This window comes from Gracilinanus agilis, chromosome 1 (genome assembly GCF_016433145.1).
Source record: "Gracilinanus agilis isolate LMUSP501 chromosome 1, AgileGrace, whole genome shotgun sequence".
In the NCBI taxonomy this organism is placed as follows: domain Eukaryota; kingdom Metazoa; phylum Chordata; class Mammalia; order Didelphimorphia; family Didelphidae; genus Gracilinanus; species Gracilinanus agilis.
In genome coordinates this window covers 735244214-735260992 of record NC_058130.1, presented here as the reverse complement: position 1 = coordinate 735260992, position 16779 = coordinate 735244214, and the positions used below count along the sequence as shown (strand labels likewise).

Below are 16779 nucleotides of genomic sequence, written 5' to 3'. Positions count from 1 at the left end.
GGAAGGAAGAGAGGAAGGGAAGGAGGAATGGAGGAAGGAAGGAAAAAGGAGGGAGAGGGAGGAAGGGAAAGAAGGAAGAAGGAGGGAGGGAAGGAAGGAAGAAGGAGGGAGGGAGGGAAGGAAGGAGGGAAGGAGGAAGGAAGGAAAGAAGAAATGAAGGGAGAAAAAAAGGAAGGAAGGGAGGAAGGAAGGAAAGAAAGATTTATTAAGGTCCTACTATGTGCCAGGCACTGTGCTAAACAATTTACAAATATTATCTCATTTGATCCTTGTAACAACTCTGTGAACTTTTGTCTGCCTCAGTTTCCCCAACTGAGGCAGATAAAAGTTAAGTGACTTGCCCAGGGTCACAAATTTGGTAAGGCTGGATTTGAATTTAAGTATTCCTGATTCTAGCTCCAATGCTTTATCCACTATACTATCTAACTATCTCCTTACCCCTCTACTTCTACACAAACCCTCCTAACCTGTCTCAGGAGAAATTAGTTTTATAGAGGGGGAAAACAGAGACACAGAAGGAAGCAACTGCCTACCTGGGCTCAGATAGACTCTCCTAACAGTCTCAAGAAAGGCTGATTTTTTCTGATGGGAAGTAGAGGCAGCAACTTACCTGGACTCTGATAGTTCATAGGAGAGAGGGATCCTACCAGAAACCAGAGATGCTGCCTCCTTGGTCCTTTTTTAACTGCCTCCTCCCACACACATTTCCATGGGCATGCTCACACACACACATGCACACACACACTGAGCCCAGTCATCTCCCTTTCCAAGCCTGAGAACAAGGAAAAAGGTCCTGGTTCAGGAAGTTGGAAACAATGAAAAGTGGGTTTGGAAAGCACAGCACTCAGAAAAGAGAATATGCAATAGGCAGCAAGAAGCCAGGAGCCTGAAAGGCAGGGAGTTCCTGGGATGGGAACCAAGGCAGGAAGGAAAGGGGAAGGTTCAAGCCTGGGGGATGCTACCTAAGGCTGTCCTAGGGACAAGGCCCTTACCTGAAGCTGTGGATGAACGCCTGGAGTCTGGAGTTCCCCATTCAAAGGGCTGGTCCTCCTCGGCAGAAGGGGAGAACACTTCTGGGAACAAGGCGTTTCTCCGCTCTTCCTCCAGCTCCCTTTCCCGCTGCAGGACACTCTGGATTTCCATCTCCAGCAGGCTAGAGGACTGAGACCTGGAAGGCTTAGGGGGGGTGGCCACCTGCTCAACATGGCCCTTGGGCTCCCAGACGCGCTCCTGCCGGGGAACACTAGCCTTGTTGGGCTCAGGCGAGAAGGTGAACTTGATCTTTAGGGGCCGTAGATAGAAGTAGTCCCGTCGTATCACGCCCTGGCTAGCATCCCCAGCAGCCCGCTCCTGAGCATCCCAGGCCTTTTGGGTAGACTTTTGGGATGGGGACCCCCAAGGCTCCTGCCTTTTAGTGGGAGAAGCTTGGGACTTCCTGGGCTGCTCTCTGATCTGCTCCCCACCCCAGGATGCCTTTTGCAAGGAAGGAGGAGGACTAGCCACATTTTCCTCCCACCTGGTGCCCAGGGCCTCACGTCCCTGAGTTTCCCAGGCCTTTTGGGTGGACTCTTGGAACGAGGGCCTCTGTAGCTCCTGCCTTTTAGTGGGAGAAGCTTGGGACTTCCTGGGCTGCTCTCTGATCTGCTCCCCACTCCAGGATGCCTTTTGCAAGGAAGGAAGAGGACTAGCCACGTTTTCCTCCCACCTGGTGCCCAGGGCCTCACGTCCCTGAGTTTCCCAGGCCTTTGGGGTAGACTCTTGGAATGAGGGCCTCTGTAGCTCCTGCCTTTGAATGGTAGTGGTTTGTGACTTCCTGGGCTGCTCCGTGATCTGTCCCCCCCAGGCTGCCCTTTGTGAGGAGGATGGAAATACATCTACACCTTTCTCCTCTCTGGAGCCCTTGGTGGGGCGCCCATAGTCCAGGGAAGAATCCACTTTGCTGGAAGAATTGGAGAACTCCATCTTGGTGCTATTTGGGGTCAGGTAAGGCTGGTAGGCATCCAAGGGAATACGGCTGATCTTCTTTCCTTCTAGGGTGGCCTCCACCGGGTGGGTGTCAGAAGTCAGACTCAGGATAGAGTCAGAGCTCTGCGTCCGCCTCATCGTGGGGGCTCCCTTTGGGGGCGCCGAGCCTTTGGCCAGATGGCTGGGCCCGGAGGCCCTGTTTGTAGCACTGATGGGCTTGGGAAGCGCAGCTTGCCGGCGGTGGTCCTCTTCACGCTTTGTGTCCAGGGCTATTTCTCTCTGAATGTATAAGGATGACGGCCGCCCCTTATCTTTCCCTTTCTTGGGGGTGGGAGTCAAGATCAGGTTCACCTTGGACAACACCAGCCTGGCTGGGATCTCCACCAGCTCATCCCGGCTGCCTGACCGCTGCAGCCCCCGCTGCTGCCGAAGATCGGCCTCTCGCTCCTGAGCCCGGCGGATCTCCTTCTCGATGGGCGTCTCCTTTGGCTCCTCGTGAGGGGGAACCAATTCTGGCAGCCCCTCCCCAGAGCCCAGGGCTGAAGCATCCTCAACAGGTGGTGAGGATAATTGGACCATGGAGCGGCTAAGGGAGGCTGGGCCCGAATTACCCAGACCAGCCCCGGCTCCTTCAGCGTTGTCCTTCCCCTGGGCCTTGAAGGAGACAGTATAACCGTTGGTCAGTCCGGCTTTACCGGACCCGGAGTATCTGGTGCTTTGGCCCACACCGGCCCTGCCTGCTTCAGGTGATGCCCTCGTGGCCCTTCCCAAGGATTTCGGAGCAGGCTGGTCATTCAAGGACAACTTCTCCAAGTTCATGAACTGTTGCCGGGCAGCTAGGAAGTTAATCTGGTCGGTATCTATGGCATTCTCAGGGTCAGAGGCTGCACTCTGGCCCTGGCCAGAGCTGATCTTATCCAGCTCCTCTTGGGAGCTCCAGCGAGTGGCCACCGTGGTGTTCCTCCTCACCGCCTGGCCCCGGATGATCGCCTCTCGCTCCCGTTCTAGATCCTTCTTCCTCTTTAGAAAGACGTTTTCGCCAGGCCCCAGGCGGTACAGTTGCTGCTCCTCCTCTTCTTCTTCCTCAGAGTACAACTTCCCAGGGTGGTGCTCCTCGGGGTAAGCTCGGAGGCTGTAGGTAGGTCCGGTCCTCAGCACCTCCAACTGGGCCTCTCGCTCCTGGGGAGGGGTCCACGGTTCGGTCCTGGAGTTTTTAGTCAGGACGTGCTTCGTCTCTTGGACCAGGGGCACGGAGACTATTTCCCGAGTGACCGTCACCATCCTCAGGCCCGGAGTCTCCTCTGGCCTAAACCTGAAGCTCGGGCCATCGGAATTCACTCCATCAATATCTGTATCCCAGCCTGGGGATTCTGACTCCACTTGAATGATGTCAAAGGTGTAGTGGTTTTCCAGGTCGCTTGGCAGGCCACTGACTTTGGGTGAGCGGGGAATGCTAAAGATGGGCTGCCTGGTCACTCGGTCCATCTCGTCAGGAGCTTCTGTGTCTGTTGGCTCCTCCCAAGGCCCTGGACCCTTTTCGAGGCTGGTGTTTTCTCTGACTTCTGGGGCGGTCCACGGACTATCTCTGTCTAGGAGGGATGAGCAGCTCTGAGCTCTCTGAGGGACCAGAGGAAGAGGACATGTTTGTGGAAGCATAACACAGGGGGTCATTTGTGCCTTTTGAAAACACCCACCCCATCCACAGAATCATGAAATGTCAGAGTTGCCAAGGCCTTGAGAACACAGATGAGTTTGCATTTTATACTAGACTTAAGAATATCCTAGGACCTAGAGCTGGGAGGACCCTTAGAACACAGGATGTCAGAGCTAGGAGGATCCTTAGAATACAGACTATCAAGGCTAGGGGTGGGGGGTGCCCCAGAATACAGGATATCAGAGCTAGGAGAGCCCTAAGAACTCAATGTCAGAGCTAGGAGGACCCTTAGAACACAGGCTATCAAGGCTAGGGGTGGGGGTGCCCCAGAATACAGGATATCAGAGCTAAGAGGGCCTTTTGAACACAGGATGTCAGAGCAGGGAAGGACCTTAAACCACACATTGTCAGGGCTGGGGGTGGAGGGTGCCCCAGAATACAGGATGTATTCTAAGAGCTAGGGGGGCTCTTAGAACACAGGGTATCAAGGCTGGGAGGGCTCTTAGAGCCCATCAGGTCTTTACCACCTCGTCCAGATCATCAAATCTCACTGCCAAGGTGTATAGGTCATTTCCCCACCCCCACATATATCATGTTTCCTCACCCTTTTTTGAATGAGCCCTTCTCCTCCCTATTCTGACTCTAACCTGGCTCATGCATCATTTATGCTATTTTAGTACACTCTTTGGAACCTCTGCTCTATCACTCATAAACACTTCTACATCCTCAAACTTTTCACCCTACATTCCTTCTCTCTCCTTGCTTTTAACACAAACTTTCCTGGTTCCATTCCGAGGACCACACACCCCTTGCCACTTTCTCAAATGGTAGCCACACCTAGGCCTGACTCAGAACCCCAGGAGGACGGGCAGACTTTTTATTGTTCCTTCAACCCTGGCATTTGCCTACCATATTCCTCAATGCCCTTTCCACTTTTAGATCCATTAATTTTTTTAAACCCTTACTTTCTGCCTCAGAATAAAATATATTGGTTCCAAAGCAGAAGAGAGGAAAGGGTTAGGTAAAAGGGGTTAAATGACTCTCCCTAGATCAAATAGCTAGAAAGCGTCTGAATTCAGATTTGAATCCAGGATCTCCTATCTCTAGGCCTTGCTCTCAATCCACTGAGCCACTTAGCTGCTCCATAATGCTTTTTCTTTCATTTATTCAGTAGCTCTAGGGTTCGCCCAAATGTTCACCGTATATACATTCCCTCTCCCATCCTCTACCTTTGGGCCTTTTCCCAGTTGTCCCCCATGCCCCAATTGCTTTTCCTTCTCACCTCCAGCTCCTAGAATCTCACTCCCTTCAAGATTTAGCTTGTGTCACTGCCTCCAAGAGGCCTACTTTGATCCTTCCAATTGCCAGTGGCCTCTGTCTCTCTCCAAAATATCACTTTGCATATATTTTGTTTGTATGTATCTGTGTTCATCTTGTTTTTCCTGATTGAACAAGAGGACAAAGATGGTTTGGGTTTTGCATTTGTCTATCTGGCAACCAACCAGCACAATACCAGGTACAGCTTAATGAATTAAGCTTTGTTGTTATAGTACTTTGTGTATTTATAGTACCAAGTATACACTTTGAGTTCATTCTCAAACTTTCTCAGAGTTGAACACCCCGTTCATCCCCTCTATTCCACCCCATGACGCCTATCCTCAGGGATATCAGTATTCCTATTGTTGACCCCTCTGGCATTTTAATCTCCTTCCACTCTAGTGACTTCCTTTCTCCACCCCCATTTCCTTCAAATCTTTACACCTCTGGAAGCCACAATCCAAGTTCTCTACTCTCATTTTGAAGCTGCTGGGGAGAACACAAAATCATTTTCATCTGACCTCCTCCTGATTCATGACTGGGCCCACACTCGTGCTTGTCTGCAATTCTGTCTCCAAAAAGGTACTTCTGTTCTACATTTTTCCCCTCCTTTTCTCATTGCAAGATGATGACAACAATAGCTGGTATTTCTGTGGCACTTCAGTGCTTGCAAGCACTTTATACATGTTATCGCTCTTCACAACAACCCTGAGAGGACGATGGTATTAGCACCGCCAAGTAGGTAGATTTGAGAATCATCAACATAGAGAAGGTAATTGAATCTTTGGGAACTGATGAGGTCACCAAGTGAAGTCCTATAGAAGGAGGAAAGAAGGAGGTTCAGGCCAGAACCCCAAGGGACACCTATGATTACAGGAGGAAGTTTCAGAAAAGGAGATGAGAATAGGTCAAGGTAGGATATGAACCAGGGGAGAGGGGTATTCAGAAAACCCAGAGAAGAGAGTATCAAGGAGGAGAAAGTGATCAGTAGTGTCAAAGGCAGAAGAGAGCTCAAGGAGAATAAAGATTTGGCAACTAAGAGATTATTAGCAACTTTGGAGAGGGTAGTTTTGGTGGAATGATGAGGTCAGAAGGCAAATTGTAAGGGGTAAAAAGAGAAGTGGAGGCACCCATTGTAGACAGCCTTTTCAAGGAGTTTATCCACAAAGGGCGGAAGAGATATAGGATAATATAGTTAGCAGGGATGGAAGGATTGGATGAGGGTTTTTTTTCAGGATGGGGGAGACAAGGACATGTTTTCAAGCAGTAGGAAATGATCCAGTAGACAGGGAAATATTCAAAATAAGTGAAAGACTAAGGATGACAGAAATGGCAGTCTTTTGGAGGAGAAGTGATGGAATGGGATCGTTTGAACAAATAGTGCGGTTAGTCTTGGTAAGGGGTGCAACCACTTCGTGTGTGAGAGGATGGAAAAGAAGAGAGCAACAGAAGGTGAGGAAGAGAGAAGAGGAAGTTTACAGCGAATGTTCTCAATTTTTTCTGTAAAACTAGGTTCTCAGCTGAGAGAGCAAGCCATGGGAGGTTTGAGAAGGGTGTGAGAAGGTTTGGAAGAGCCACTGTGTAGAGTGGGAAAGTGAGTTGATAAGGGAGGTACAATAGGTTTGCTTGGCAGCAAGGAGGGCTCAATTGAAGTTATGTCACTTAAATTTGTAGTGGACCCAGTCAAAATGGTTCTACGATTATCTCCATCTTTGTTTAGCAGCCCATGTGTAGGCACAAAGGTGACAAATGGGCGTGGTTCAAAGTTAAGGCTCAACTGAGCATGATAGGTGATATGATGAGGTGGGCAGAGATTAGAGAGAAGAGGATATTGTAGAGTTTCACTGAATCACCAAAGGATCACAATACAGGGAAAAAAGAAGAAAATATAGGGCAAGGGAGCTATAGAGCCTAGGAGAGAATTGAGGGGTTTAGGGATTGGAGGTCATGATACAGATGAAAAGTAGTATTTTGTAAGGGAAAACAGAGGGAGAGGTAAAAAGTCAATTATGGTCAGAAGCTATGTCAATAGGGGAAGCCAAGCGTTAAAGAGCTAGTAGAGGGAAGGAATAAAAGAGGAGAAGATTCAGTGTCTGTTGTCTAAGGAACAATTCCAGAGTGGAAAGGCTGTGTGGGATGAGGATGAAACTTTGGGTTGGGAGGGTTGAGGAAGTTGGGAATGAGGAATCAGGTGGTAGAGGGGTGGAATGGGGTTTGGGTGATGATCTATGGGAGTTAAGAGTTTGCTGTGTTCCAGACACTGTCCTACTTGCTCATAGTGGTTCCAAACCTTATTATCTTTCTCCTTATCTCCAAACCTGCCTGTTGACCCAGATTCTTCGTCCAAGGCTGAGACCATCCAATGGGAAAGTTCCTTGGTAACTCTCCCTAGTTTCTCAAACCTTTCATCCTCCTCTTCCAAGACCCAGAATAGATGTTCCTACTACTCCTTGAAATTAAACTTGGAGATGGCCACAAGGGACTTATGATGAAAAATGCTCTCCACAGCCAAAGAAGGAACTGGGGGAGTCTGACTGTAGATCAAAACAGGCCATCATCCATTTTATTCCCTTTGTGAATTTTTTATTGTATGTTTGGCATGTGTCTTCTCTCATGGCAAGAGCAATACTGAAATATATTATGGCATGAAAGCACTGATACAACAACCTATATTGGACTACTTACTGCCCCATGGGTGGGGAGAAAAAAATCTGAATCACAAAATGTCAGAAAACAATTGTTAAATGTTGTTTCTATGTTTAATTGAAAAAAATATTAAAGGAAAAAAATAAAATTAATTTTAGAGCGCTATCCTATTGATCTCATCCTGGATATCATCTACCAGCACCTCATTCCAACTGTTATCTCTTTCCTCACTTATCTTGCATTTTCTTTTTGGAAGTAGAATAGAATGGAAAGAGTGTTGGATTTGGAGTCAGAGGCCTGGGGTTCAAATCCCTCCTAGCTGTATAGACTTGGGCTATTCATTTAACCTTTCTAGGCCTGTTTTCTTATCTGTAAAATGAAGATTGGCCTCTGAGGTCCCTTCTAGCTCTGTACCTATGATACAAACATGCTCAGATTCTCTATACTCTAAAATCAAAACCAAAATAAAAATCCAGCATAGATTTCTTTTTTTCTTTAACTTTTCTTTTTTATAAACCTTTATTTTCTGTCCTAAGTAACAACTCTAAGAAAGAAATGCAAAGCCTGGGCAAATGGGGTTAAGTGATTTGCCCAGGGTCACATAGCTAAAGCATCTGAGACCGGATTTGAACCCAGTTCTGTCTATCTGTCTCCAGACCTGGTGCTCTATCCACTATGCCAACCAGCTGTCCCCCCGGCATGGATTTCCAACCCTTCCTTTGGTCCCTCTCGACCCCTCGGCTATTATCTCATCTTTTTCTTCCTACTCATTACTTTACTTCTCAAAGAAGAAATTGCCTCCATTTCCTCGATATCTGTGTTCTTGACCAATTTTGCCTCCATTATTGGAGTGCTTGAAAAACAACTATCCATTTCAAAGCACCCCTTATTTTTCCATGCAAACCATATTTCCATATTAGTCATGTTGTGGAAGAAAACACAAATTTAAGGGGAAAAAACGCATGAAAAAATATAGTGAAAAATGGTATGTTTTGCTCTAGATTCAGAGTCTATCAGCTCTTTCTTTGGAGGTAGAGAGCATCTTTCATCATAAGTCCTTCAGAATCGTCCTGTATTATCGTGTTGCTGTGAATAACGAAGTCTGTCACAGTAGATCTCAATGTCCTTTTTTAAATCTTCACCCTTCCTGACCTCTCAAAAACCCAACTCAGCTGCCTAGATACTTTCTCCTTTTTAAACTTCTAAAGTCATCCCACTCTCCTGGTTCCACTACAGTTGCCTCACCTCTACCACCTTCACTGGCTGGCCAGTGTCTTGCCAAACTCTCAATGTGTGGGCCCCTTCCTCCACAAGGATCTGTTCCTACCTTCCCCTAAAATCCCTCCATGTCTTGATCAATGACACACGTAAAACCCAGTGGAATTGCTCGTTGGCTATGGGAGGGAGGAGTGGGAGGAGAGGAAGGAAAGAACATGAATCGTGGAAGCATGGGAAAATTCTCTTATTTAATCAATTAAATAAAAACGAATAAACAAACAAACAAACAAATAAATAAATAAGTGAATGAATAAACGAATAAATAAATAAATAAAAGCCCTCCATAACTTTCCCTCTTTCTAGTCATTCAACTTTTTTTTTTTTAAACTCTTACCTTCTGTCTTAGAACTGACACTAAAGTATTGGAGGTAGAAGATGGGATGGGCAATTGGGACTAAGTGACTTACCCAGAGTCACACAGCTAGGAAGTATCTGGAACTTCCCATCTCCAGACCTGGTCGTCTATCCACTGAGCCACTCAGCTGTCCCATATTCAACTTATTTTTAATCAATCCTCATCATTTTGCACTCCCCTGCTCAAGAAGTTCCAATGGCTCCCTCTTTCCTCTAGGATAAGGGTTCTCACTATTTTTTTTTTTTTTTTGCATATTATACTCCTTTGGCAGTCAGTATGGTGAAGCCTCAAGGGTTCTCTAGCTCTGGGCCCATGATCAGATCATCTCTGCCATTATTCCTGGAAGGGATGGGTCAGTCTAATCTCTTCCCTCAGTATCCCTCTTATCATCCCACTAACTCTGACCAAAGTGCCCCTCGTTGGCCACTACTTCCCTGTATGTTTTGTCTCCTACTTTTAGAAACTCCTTGAGGGCAGGGGCTGCCTTTGCTTTGGTATTTGTATTCCTAGCACTGAGCACAGTGCTGTGCCTGGCATTTAATAATCATGTACTGGATTATATTATATATGAATATCTAATGTATATTATATATTATAAAAGAATATATTACATGATAATTATCACATTACATAATATATTCTTTTATAATATATTAGATTATAATATAATATATAATATATTCTATAACATATAATATATAACATATATTATGTACATTATTATATTATGTAACAATATATAATAATAAAACTTTTTCGCTCACTCTGAAGTCAAGTCAATAAGCATTTATGTACAAACAAGATTTATAGAGGGTGAACTGGAGGTAATCCCAAAGAGAAGGCACTAACATTAAGGAAGACTATGTGGACAGCTAGGTGGTTCAGTGGCTTGAGAGCCAGGCCTAAAGACAGGAGTTCCTGGGTTCAACTCTGACTTCAGATACTTCCTAGCTGTGTGACCCTGGGCAAGTCACAATTTCTTTCTTTTTTTATTTTTTAATTTTATCTTTATTTTATTCTGATAATAAATTTACACAGAAGTTTTTCAAAGTTGCATGATTCATGTTGTCTCCCTCCCCTCTTCCCTTCCCACTCCCGGAGGTGATAAGCAATTCCACTGGGCTATACATTTATTATCACTCAAAACATATAGTCACAATTTCCAATTGCCTGGCCCTTGCCACTGTTCTGCCTTGGAACCAATACTTAGTATTGACTCTAAGACAGAAGGTAAAGGTTTAAAAAAAAAAAAGAAGACTACAAAAGGCTTCTTGGAGAAGGTAAGATTTTAATTGAGATCTGAAATCTAGGGAAATGGGGCAGCTGCGTGGCTCAGTGGATAGACAGCCAGGCTTGGAGATGGGAGTTCCTGGTGTTCAAATCTAGCCTCAGACACTTGCTAGCTGTGTGACCCTGAGCGAGTCACTTAACCCAGACTCGCAATTCTTTTTACAATTCTTCTGCCTTGGAACAGCTAGAATGGATTCTAAGACAGAAGGTAGGAGTTTTAAAAAAAGAAAGAGAGAAAGTAATCTAGGGAAATCAGGATGCAAAGATGAGGAAAGAAGGTATTCTAGGAATAGGGGAGAGCCAGTGAAAATTCATGCAGTCAGGAGATGGAGGATCTTGTTCATGGAACAGCAAGGAGGCCACTTTCACTGGATCATACAGTACACGGAGCTGAGTAAAATATAGACAGATTAGAAAGGTGAGAAGAGGCCAGGTTATAAAGGACTTTAAAAGCCAAACAGAGGATTTTGTATTTGATCCTGGAGGTAATAGGAAGCTACTGGAGCTTGATGAGTACTAGAGGGGGTGACCAGGTCAGCCCTGCACTTGAGGGAGGTCCCTTTGATAGCTCAGTGGAAATTGGACTGGAGTGGGAAGAGCCCAGCCAGCAGCCAAACTTCCTCACTGTAGAGTTGAGAAACCTGAATATAATAGGCGATGAGTGTCTGTATCAGGAAGGAAAGAACTAAGCCTTTATTTTCTTTTATTTTAAACCCTCACCTTCCATCTTAGTATCACTACTATGTATTGGTCCCAAGGCAGAAGAGTGGTAAGGGCTAGGCAATGGAGGTTAAGTGACTTGCCCAAGACCGCACAGCTAAGAAGTGTCTGAGGCCAGATTTGAACCTAGGACCTCCTGTCTCTATTACCTCATTTGAGCCTCACAACAACTCTGGGAATTAGCTACTACTATTATTTTTATTTTATAAATGAGGAAATTGAGTCAATCAGGGTTAAATGACTTGCCCAGGGTCATACAGCTAGTAAGTTTCTGAACCTGGATTTGTACTTAGGTCTTCCTGACTTAAGCCTGGCACTCTATCTACTCTGCCACCTCGCTGCCCTGAGAAGAGAACTTAGAGCTGATTAAATTGATCTGAGAATCATCCACATAGAGATAATAATTGAATCCATGAGGGCTGATGAATGAGATCACCAAGCAAAATAGTATAGAGGGAGAAGAGAAGAGAGTCCAATTCTCTGCCCTTGGGAAATGGCTAGTAGACATGAGCTGGACGAAGATCCAGGAGAGGAGAATGAGAAGCAGTGGGCAGAGAGAGGAGGAGAACCAGGAGAGAGCAGTGTCAGGAAAACTTAGAGAGAAGAGAATGATCAACAGTGCCCAAGTCTGCAGAGAGGTCAAGAAGGGAGAGGACTGAAAAAAGGCCATTAGAAAGAGATCATTAATAACCTGGAGAGAGCAGTCTGAGTCAAAGGATGAGTTCCAAAGCCAGACTGAGTAGAATTAAGAGAGGGAGACAAAAGGAACTAGTGTAAATAGCCTTTTCAACGTGTTGGGACACCAAGGGGAGGAAGGGATCCTGGACAACAGCTACCAGGGATATCTGGAACAAGGGAGGGTTTGGGGAGATTGGAAAGACACAGACAAATTGCAGGGAATAAGCATTTCTATAGGATTTACTACGTGCCAGAAACTACCTTGCGTGCTTTACAAATATCTCATTTGATCCTCACAACACTGGCAGGCAGTTGCTATTATTATCCCCATTTACAGGGGAAGAAACTGAGGGAGAGAGAGGTTTATCGACTTGCCCAGAGCCACACAACTAGCATCTAAGGCCAAAGTTGAGCCTGGGTCTTCCTGACTCCGGGTTCCTGAGTAATCTGCTGGAGAAGATGGGATGGAATGCGATCACTGATGCATTTTGAGGGGGTTGCCTTGGCAAGAAAAAGGACCAGCTTTCCAGGAGAGACAGGCCTGAAGAAGATGGCGGGAGAAGGCCCCCCCAACCCCTCCGGAGCTCTGAGCAAACGCACGGTGAAATATGAGGCAAGGTTTTCAGCGGAGAGGGGAGAGGAAGAGGGGGCAGCCTGCAAGGTTTAGCAAAAAGATGCTCTGTGTGGCGAGTGGGCTGGCCAATCCATTAGGAAGTTGTCAAAAGATTTCCTTGTTGTGTATTTTCCTACAAATACTTCTTGATTTATTATTTTTTTTAAATTGTGCTGTTAACCCTTTACGGGGCAACAAGCTACGTGAGAAGTACAAAACTTTTTGTCAAATGTTATAGTTGAGAGTGCTTTCGACATTGAGATTTTGCAACAGAAAGAGAGAAACTGAAGATTAGTGAGAGAGCAGGGATGGTAGACGGGGCGATCTGCTGGCTGGAGAAAACAGGATGAAGTGGTCCCTTCCAGTTTGAGGGCTATGACTTGTAAATAAAAATCTCTAGTCCTAATCTCATAAAAAAAAAAAAACCAGAAACTTTACCTTCTGTCTTCAAATCAATACTAAGTATTATTTCCAAGGCAGAAAAGCAGTAAGGGGTAGGCAGTGGGAGTTTAGTGACTTGCCCAAGATCACACAGTTAGGAAGGGTCTGAGGCCAGATTTACCTAGATATGGAAGTACCTAAGGATGCAGATATTCTTCACATCAAATTTAGAATACCAGCTAGCATTTACATAGTGGCAAAGTGCTTTAAATGCATTTTCTCCTTTAGAAAATGTCTACCAAATACAAGTTTGATCGCTTGGAAGGTCATTGCCGATCCCTTCTCCCCTTTTTCCTCCTTTATGAGGTTCCAGCAACCGCCAGGGATGTATCCTTGGTTGAATCCCTAACCGCCCCTGCTCCCACTGTGGCATGGCTCAAATTAGGTCTTAAGCCTTCCCTGTTGTGGTCCAAGTCATTTCAGATGTGCTTGACTCTTCATGACCCCTTTTGGGGTTTTCTTGGCAAAGATATTGGAGTGGTTTGCCATTTCCTTCTCCAGCTCATTTGGCAGATAAGGAAACTGAGGCAAACAGGATTCAATGACCTGCCCAAGATCACACAGTTAGGAAGTGTCTGAGGCCAGATTTGAACTCACAAAGATGATTCCTGACTCCAGGCCTAGTACTCTATCCCCCAGGGCCACCTAGGGAGAGGTAAAATATACCTCATACTTTAAGCATTACTGGTTTGTCTGAATCTTGATAAAAACTCCCTAAATCCATAAACTACTGGAGCAAGTTGAGATAGGACCAAGAAAGAGAAATCATCTGCCCAAGGGCATACAGAAAATTTATGACAAAGCCAGGACTAGAACACAGGTCTCATGAGAGTCTCAGTTCGGTGCCTTTCGCCCTCAAATGCTGGATCTTGGGCTAGGACCCCAAAGTGGAGGAAAATATCTCATACACTCCTGAGATCTTGCTCCACCTCTGGGGGACATTCCCCTGCTTGAGTCAGGGAGGTGACACCAAACTCTATTTTATTCCTCTACATTCGCCTCACACCTCATTAGGACTCTCCAACAGCTTTCTTCTCCACTGTCTGCACTCCCACTTCCCAAGGGAGACAAGTAACCAATTTGTGGCAACAGAGGGTAAGTACCAGTGGAAATCTGCTCCCCACTTTCCCCTGCATTTTCCAGATGGGGACGGAAGCCTTGAGGAGGAACACAGAGAAAAGAATGACTAAAACTCACATCTGTACAGCTCTTTGAGTTTTCCTCTTCTCCCTCAATCTTCCCCTCCTTCCTTATATCCATCTTTCTGTTTGCCTCACTTAATCCTCACAATCTTCCTGGGAGAGAGGGAAGAGGAAATAAGAATTGAGCTGACAGGACTGGGATGTGTAAATCTACCCCCTTCTCTGGGCCTCAGTTTACTCCCAAGGATGACTGACTAGAGTTGGAGATCCCTGGTGCTCTCACACAACTGTCCCTGCCCTCCTTCTTTGTTCCTTCTCTCAGACAGGAGCAGGAGACTTGAGGATCCTGAGAGATAGGGCAGAAGCCAAAAGACCTAGATTCTATTCCAGGTACACCCAACACACCACCTGACCTTAGACAAGTCAATTTCCCAGTATGAGTCAGTTTCTTCATCTGTCAAATAGGTCAGGGTTAGAAATCTGACTCTTTCATCTCCAGTTTACCTAAAGCTACAGCTGTTTGGTTTTAAAAAACATTTTTTCTAAACCCTTACCTTCCATCTTGGAGTCAATATTATGTATTGACTCCAAGGCAGAAGGGTGGTAAGGGCTAGGCAATGGGGGTCAAGTGACTAGCCCAGGGTCACACAACTAGGAAGTATCTGAGGTCAAATTTGAATCCAGGACCTCCTGTCTCTAGGCCTGGCTCTCAATCCACTGAGCTACCCAGCTGTTTCCTGTTTGTTTTTTTTTTTTAACCCAAGTCCATTGCATAGATTTGCCCCCATCATCCTAATCTGCTGAGACTTTTTGGAATTCTGACTAAGTCTTCCAATTGTACTAACCACTCCTTTGATCTCTGCAAATGTGATAAAGATGCCATCTCTATAATTAATTGGCAAAGAATTTTAAATAGCACATTTGGGCCCAGCCAGTTCCATAGTTCTGAAGCTACCATGCCATCACCTAAGTCAAATTCTAGTCTGTATCTCTCCACTTTTATTGCAAAGTTATCATGGGAGTTTATCAAACACCTCGATTACATCTACTGCATTTTCCAGACCTACAAGGTCAGATCAGCATTATGATTACCAAATGAGACAATATCTATAAAGCATTTAGCATAGCTCACAGCTCACAAAAGGTGCTCAATAAATGCTTGTGCGGGTTCAGTGAATAGAGAGCCAAGCCTAGAGATGGGAGGACCTGGGTTCAAATCTGACCTCAGACACTTTCTACCTGTGTGACCCAGGACAAGTCACTTAACTCCAATTGCCTAGCCATTACGGCTCTTCTGCCTTGGAATAAATACTTACTAAATTCTAAGACAGTAACAGCTTAAAATAATAATAATAAAAATGAATGCTTGTGCCCTTTCTCTTCTTCAGAAAAGGAAATAGGTTTGTTTATTAGGACTTGTTCTTAATGAACCTGTACGGGGTCCTGGTGACTGCTATTTTATTAAAAAAAAAAATTTTTTTTTCCCAATTCCAGCAGAGGCTCTGGTTCTGAGCAGGCTCTTCTAAAACCACACCCAGCTTCTCATCACCCAGTGTCAAGTTCAGGGTTGAAGCACCCTACAGAGGCTAAGGAGATCTACAATGGAGTAGACAGAGTCCAAGATGTGAGTAATAAGAAAAAAACTTCCTGGAAGAATTGACTCATGAGTCAGCCTATTAGAAAGAAGAGAATTTCTGAGCCTGAGAAAGAAACTGATAGTGGGGGAGAATACAACACCCCATATCCCTGCCTTTGTGCCAGTTATCCCCAAGGCCTGATGGTCTCTTCTTCCTCTCTTCTGTTTCTTCAAATCTTTAGCTTACTTCAAGATTTGGCTGAGGCTCCTACCTTCAACAGGAAGCCTTTTCTTAGTTGATAGGAAGGAAGGAAGGAAGGAAGGAAGGAAGGAAGGAAGGAAGGAAGGAAGGAAGGAAGGAAGGAAGGAAGGAAGGAACACTTATTAAGTGCCAGGCACTGTGCTAAGCGTTTTACAAGTATTATCTCACTTGATCCTCACAAGTTTTCAAGGTAGATGCTAACATTATTCCCATTTTAGAGTTGAGGAAACCAAGGGAGACAGAGGTTATGTCATTTGTCCAGGGATTATAGAGCCAGTAAGTGAAGCAGAATGTGAAATCTGGGATTACTGATTCAAAGTCCAGCATTCTATTCCTTGCACTACCTAGTAGCCTTAACATGTAAGTGTGAATTTGGGGTAAATCAAAGATATCTAAACACTCATCTTTGAACTGGACAGGAAGCCGGCCCCGTGGAACTCGAGAATTCCGTTTGGGAGGGGCCAGGGAAGGAGGGAGTTTGGTGAAAATTCTGAAGATTCTAAACTGCCAACAGCCAACTGCCAATATTGCAGGAAGACATTCAAGCTCTCAGTTGAGCTTGGGGTGGATGGTTGTGGGTGGCCGGGAGAATCTGGACAGGAATTTAGTTTCCGAACCAAAATGCATGTGTAACCTGGAGATTTCAACAGCAAAACCTTTCTACTGACTTCATTGCCAAGGAAGGAGAAACTGAAAGAGTTGTGCTCCATAACTGGCCTTAACTCCCAGACTACAGAGGGAGCCAGCACTTGGGGGACCCTTCCCTGATCCCTCTTATACCCCTTCCTGGCAGTTATTCCCCTCTTTGTGAGCTAGAGTTAAGGAGAGGATACAGTGAGGGG

The 16779-nt window shown here is 45.5% G+C and overlaps 1 protein-coding gene across 1 annotated transcript; it reads right to left on the bottom strand.

Annotated features, from left to right (window-relative positions):
- Nucleotides 1-942: 942 nt before the first annotated feature.
- LOC123256808 (mitotic spindle positioning) lies at nt 943-3450 on the bottom strand. Its single transcript, XM_044685369.1, has one exon. It carries the CDS (start codon nt 3448-3450, stop codon nt 943-945), a length of 2508 nt encoding a protein of 835 aa, XP_044541304.1.
- Between the last annotated feature and the right edge of the window lie 13329 nt (nt 3451-16779).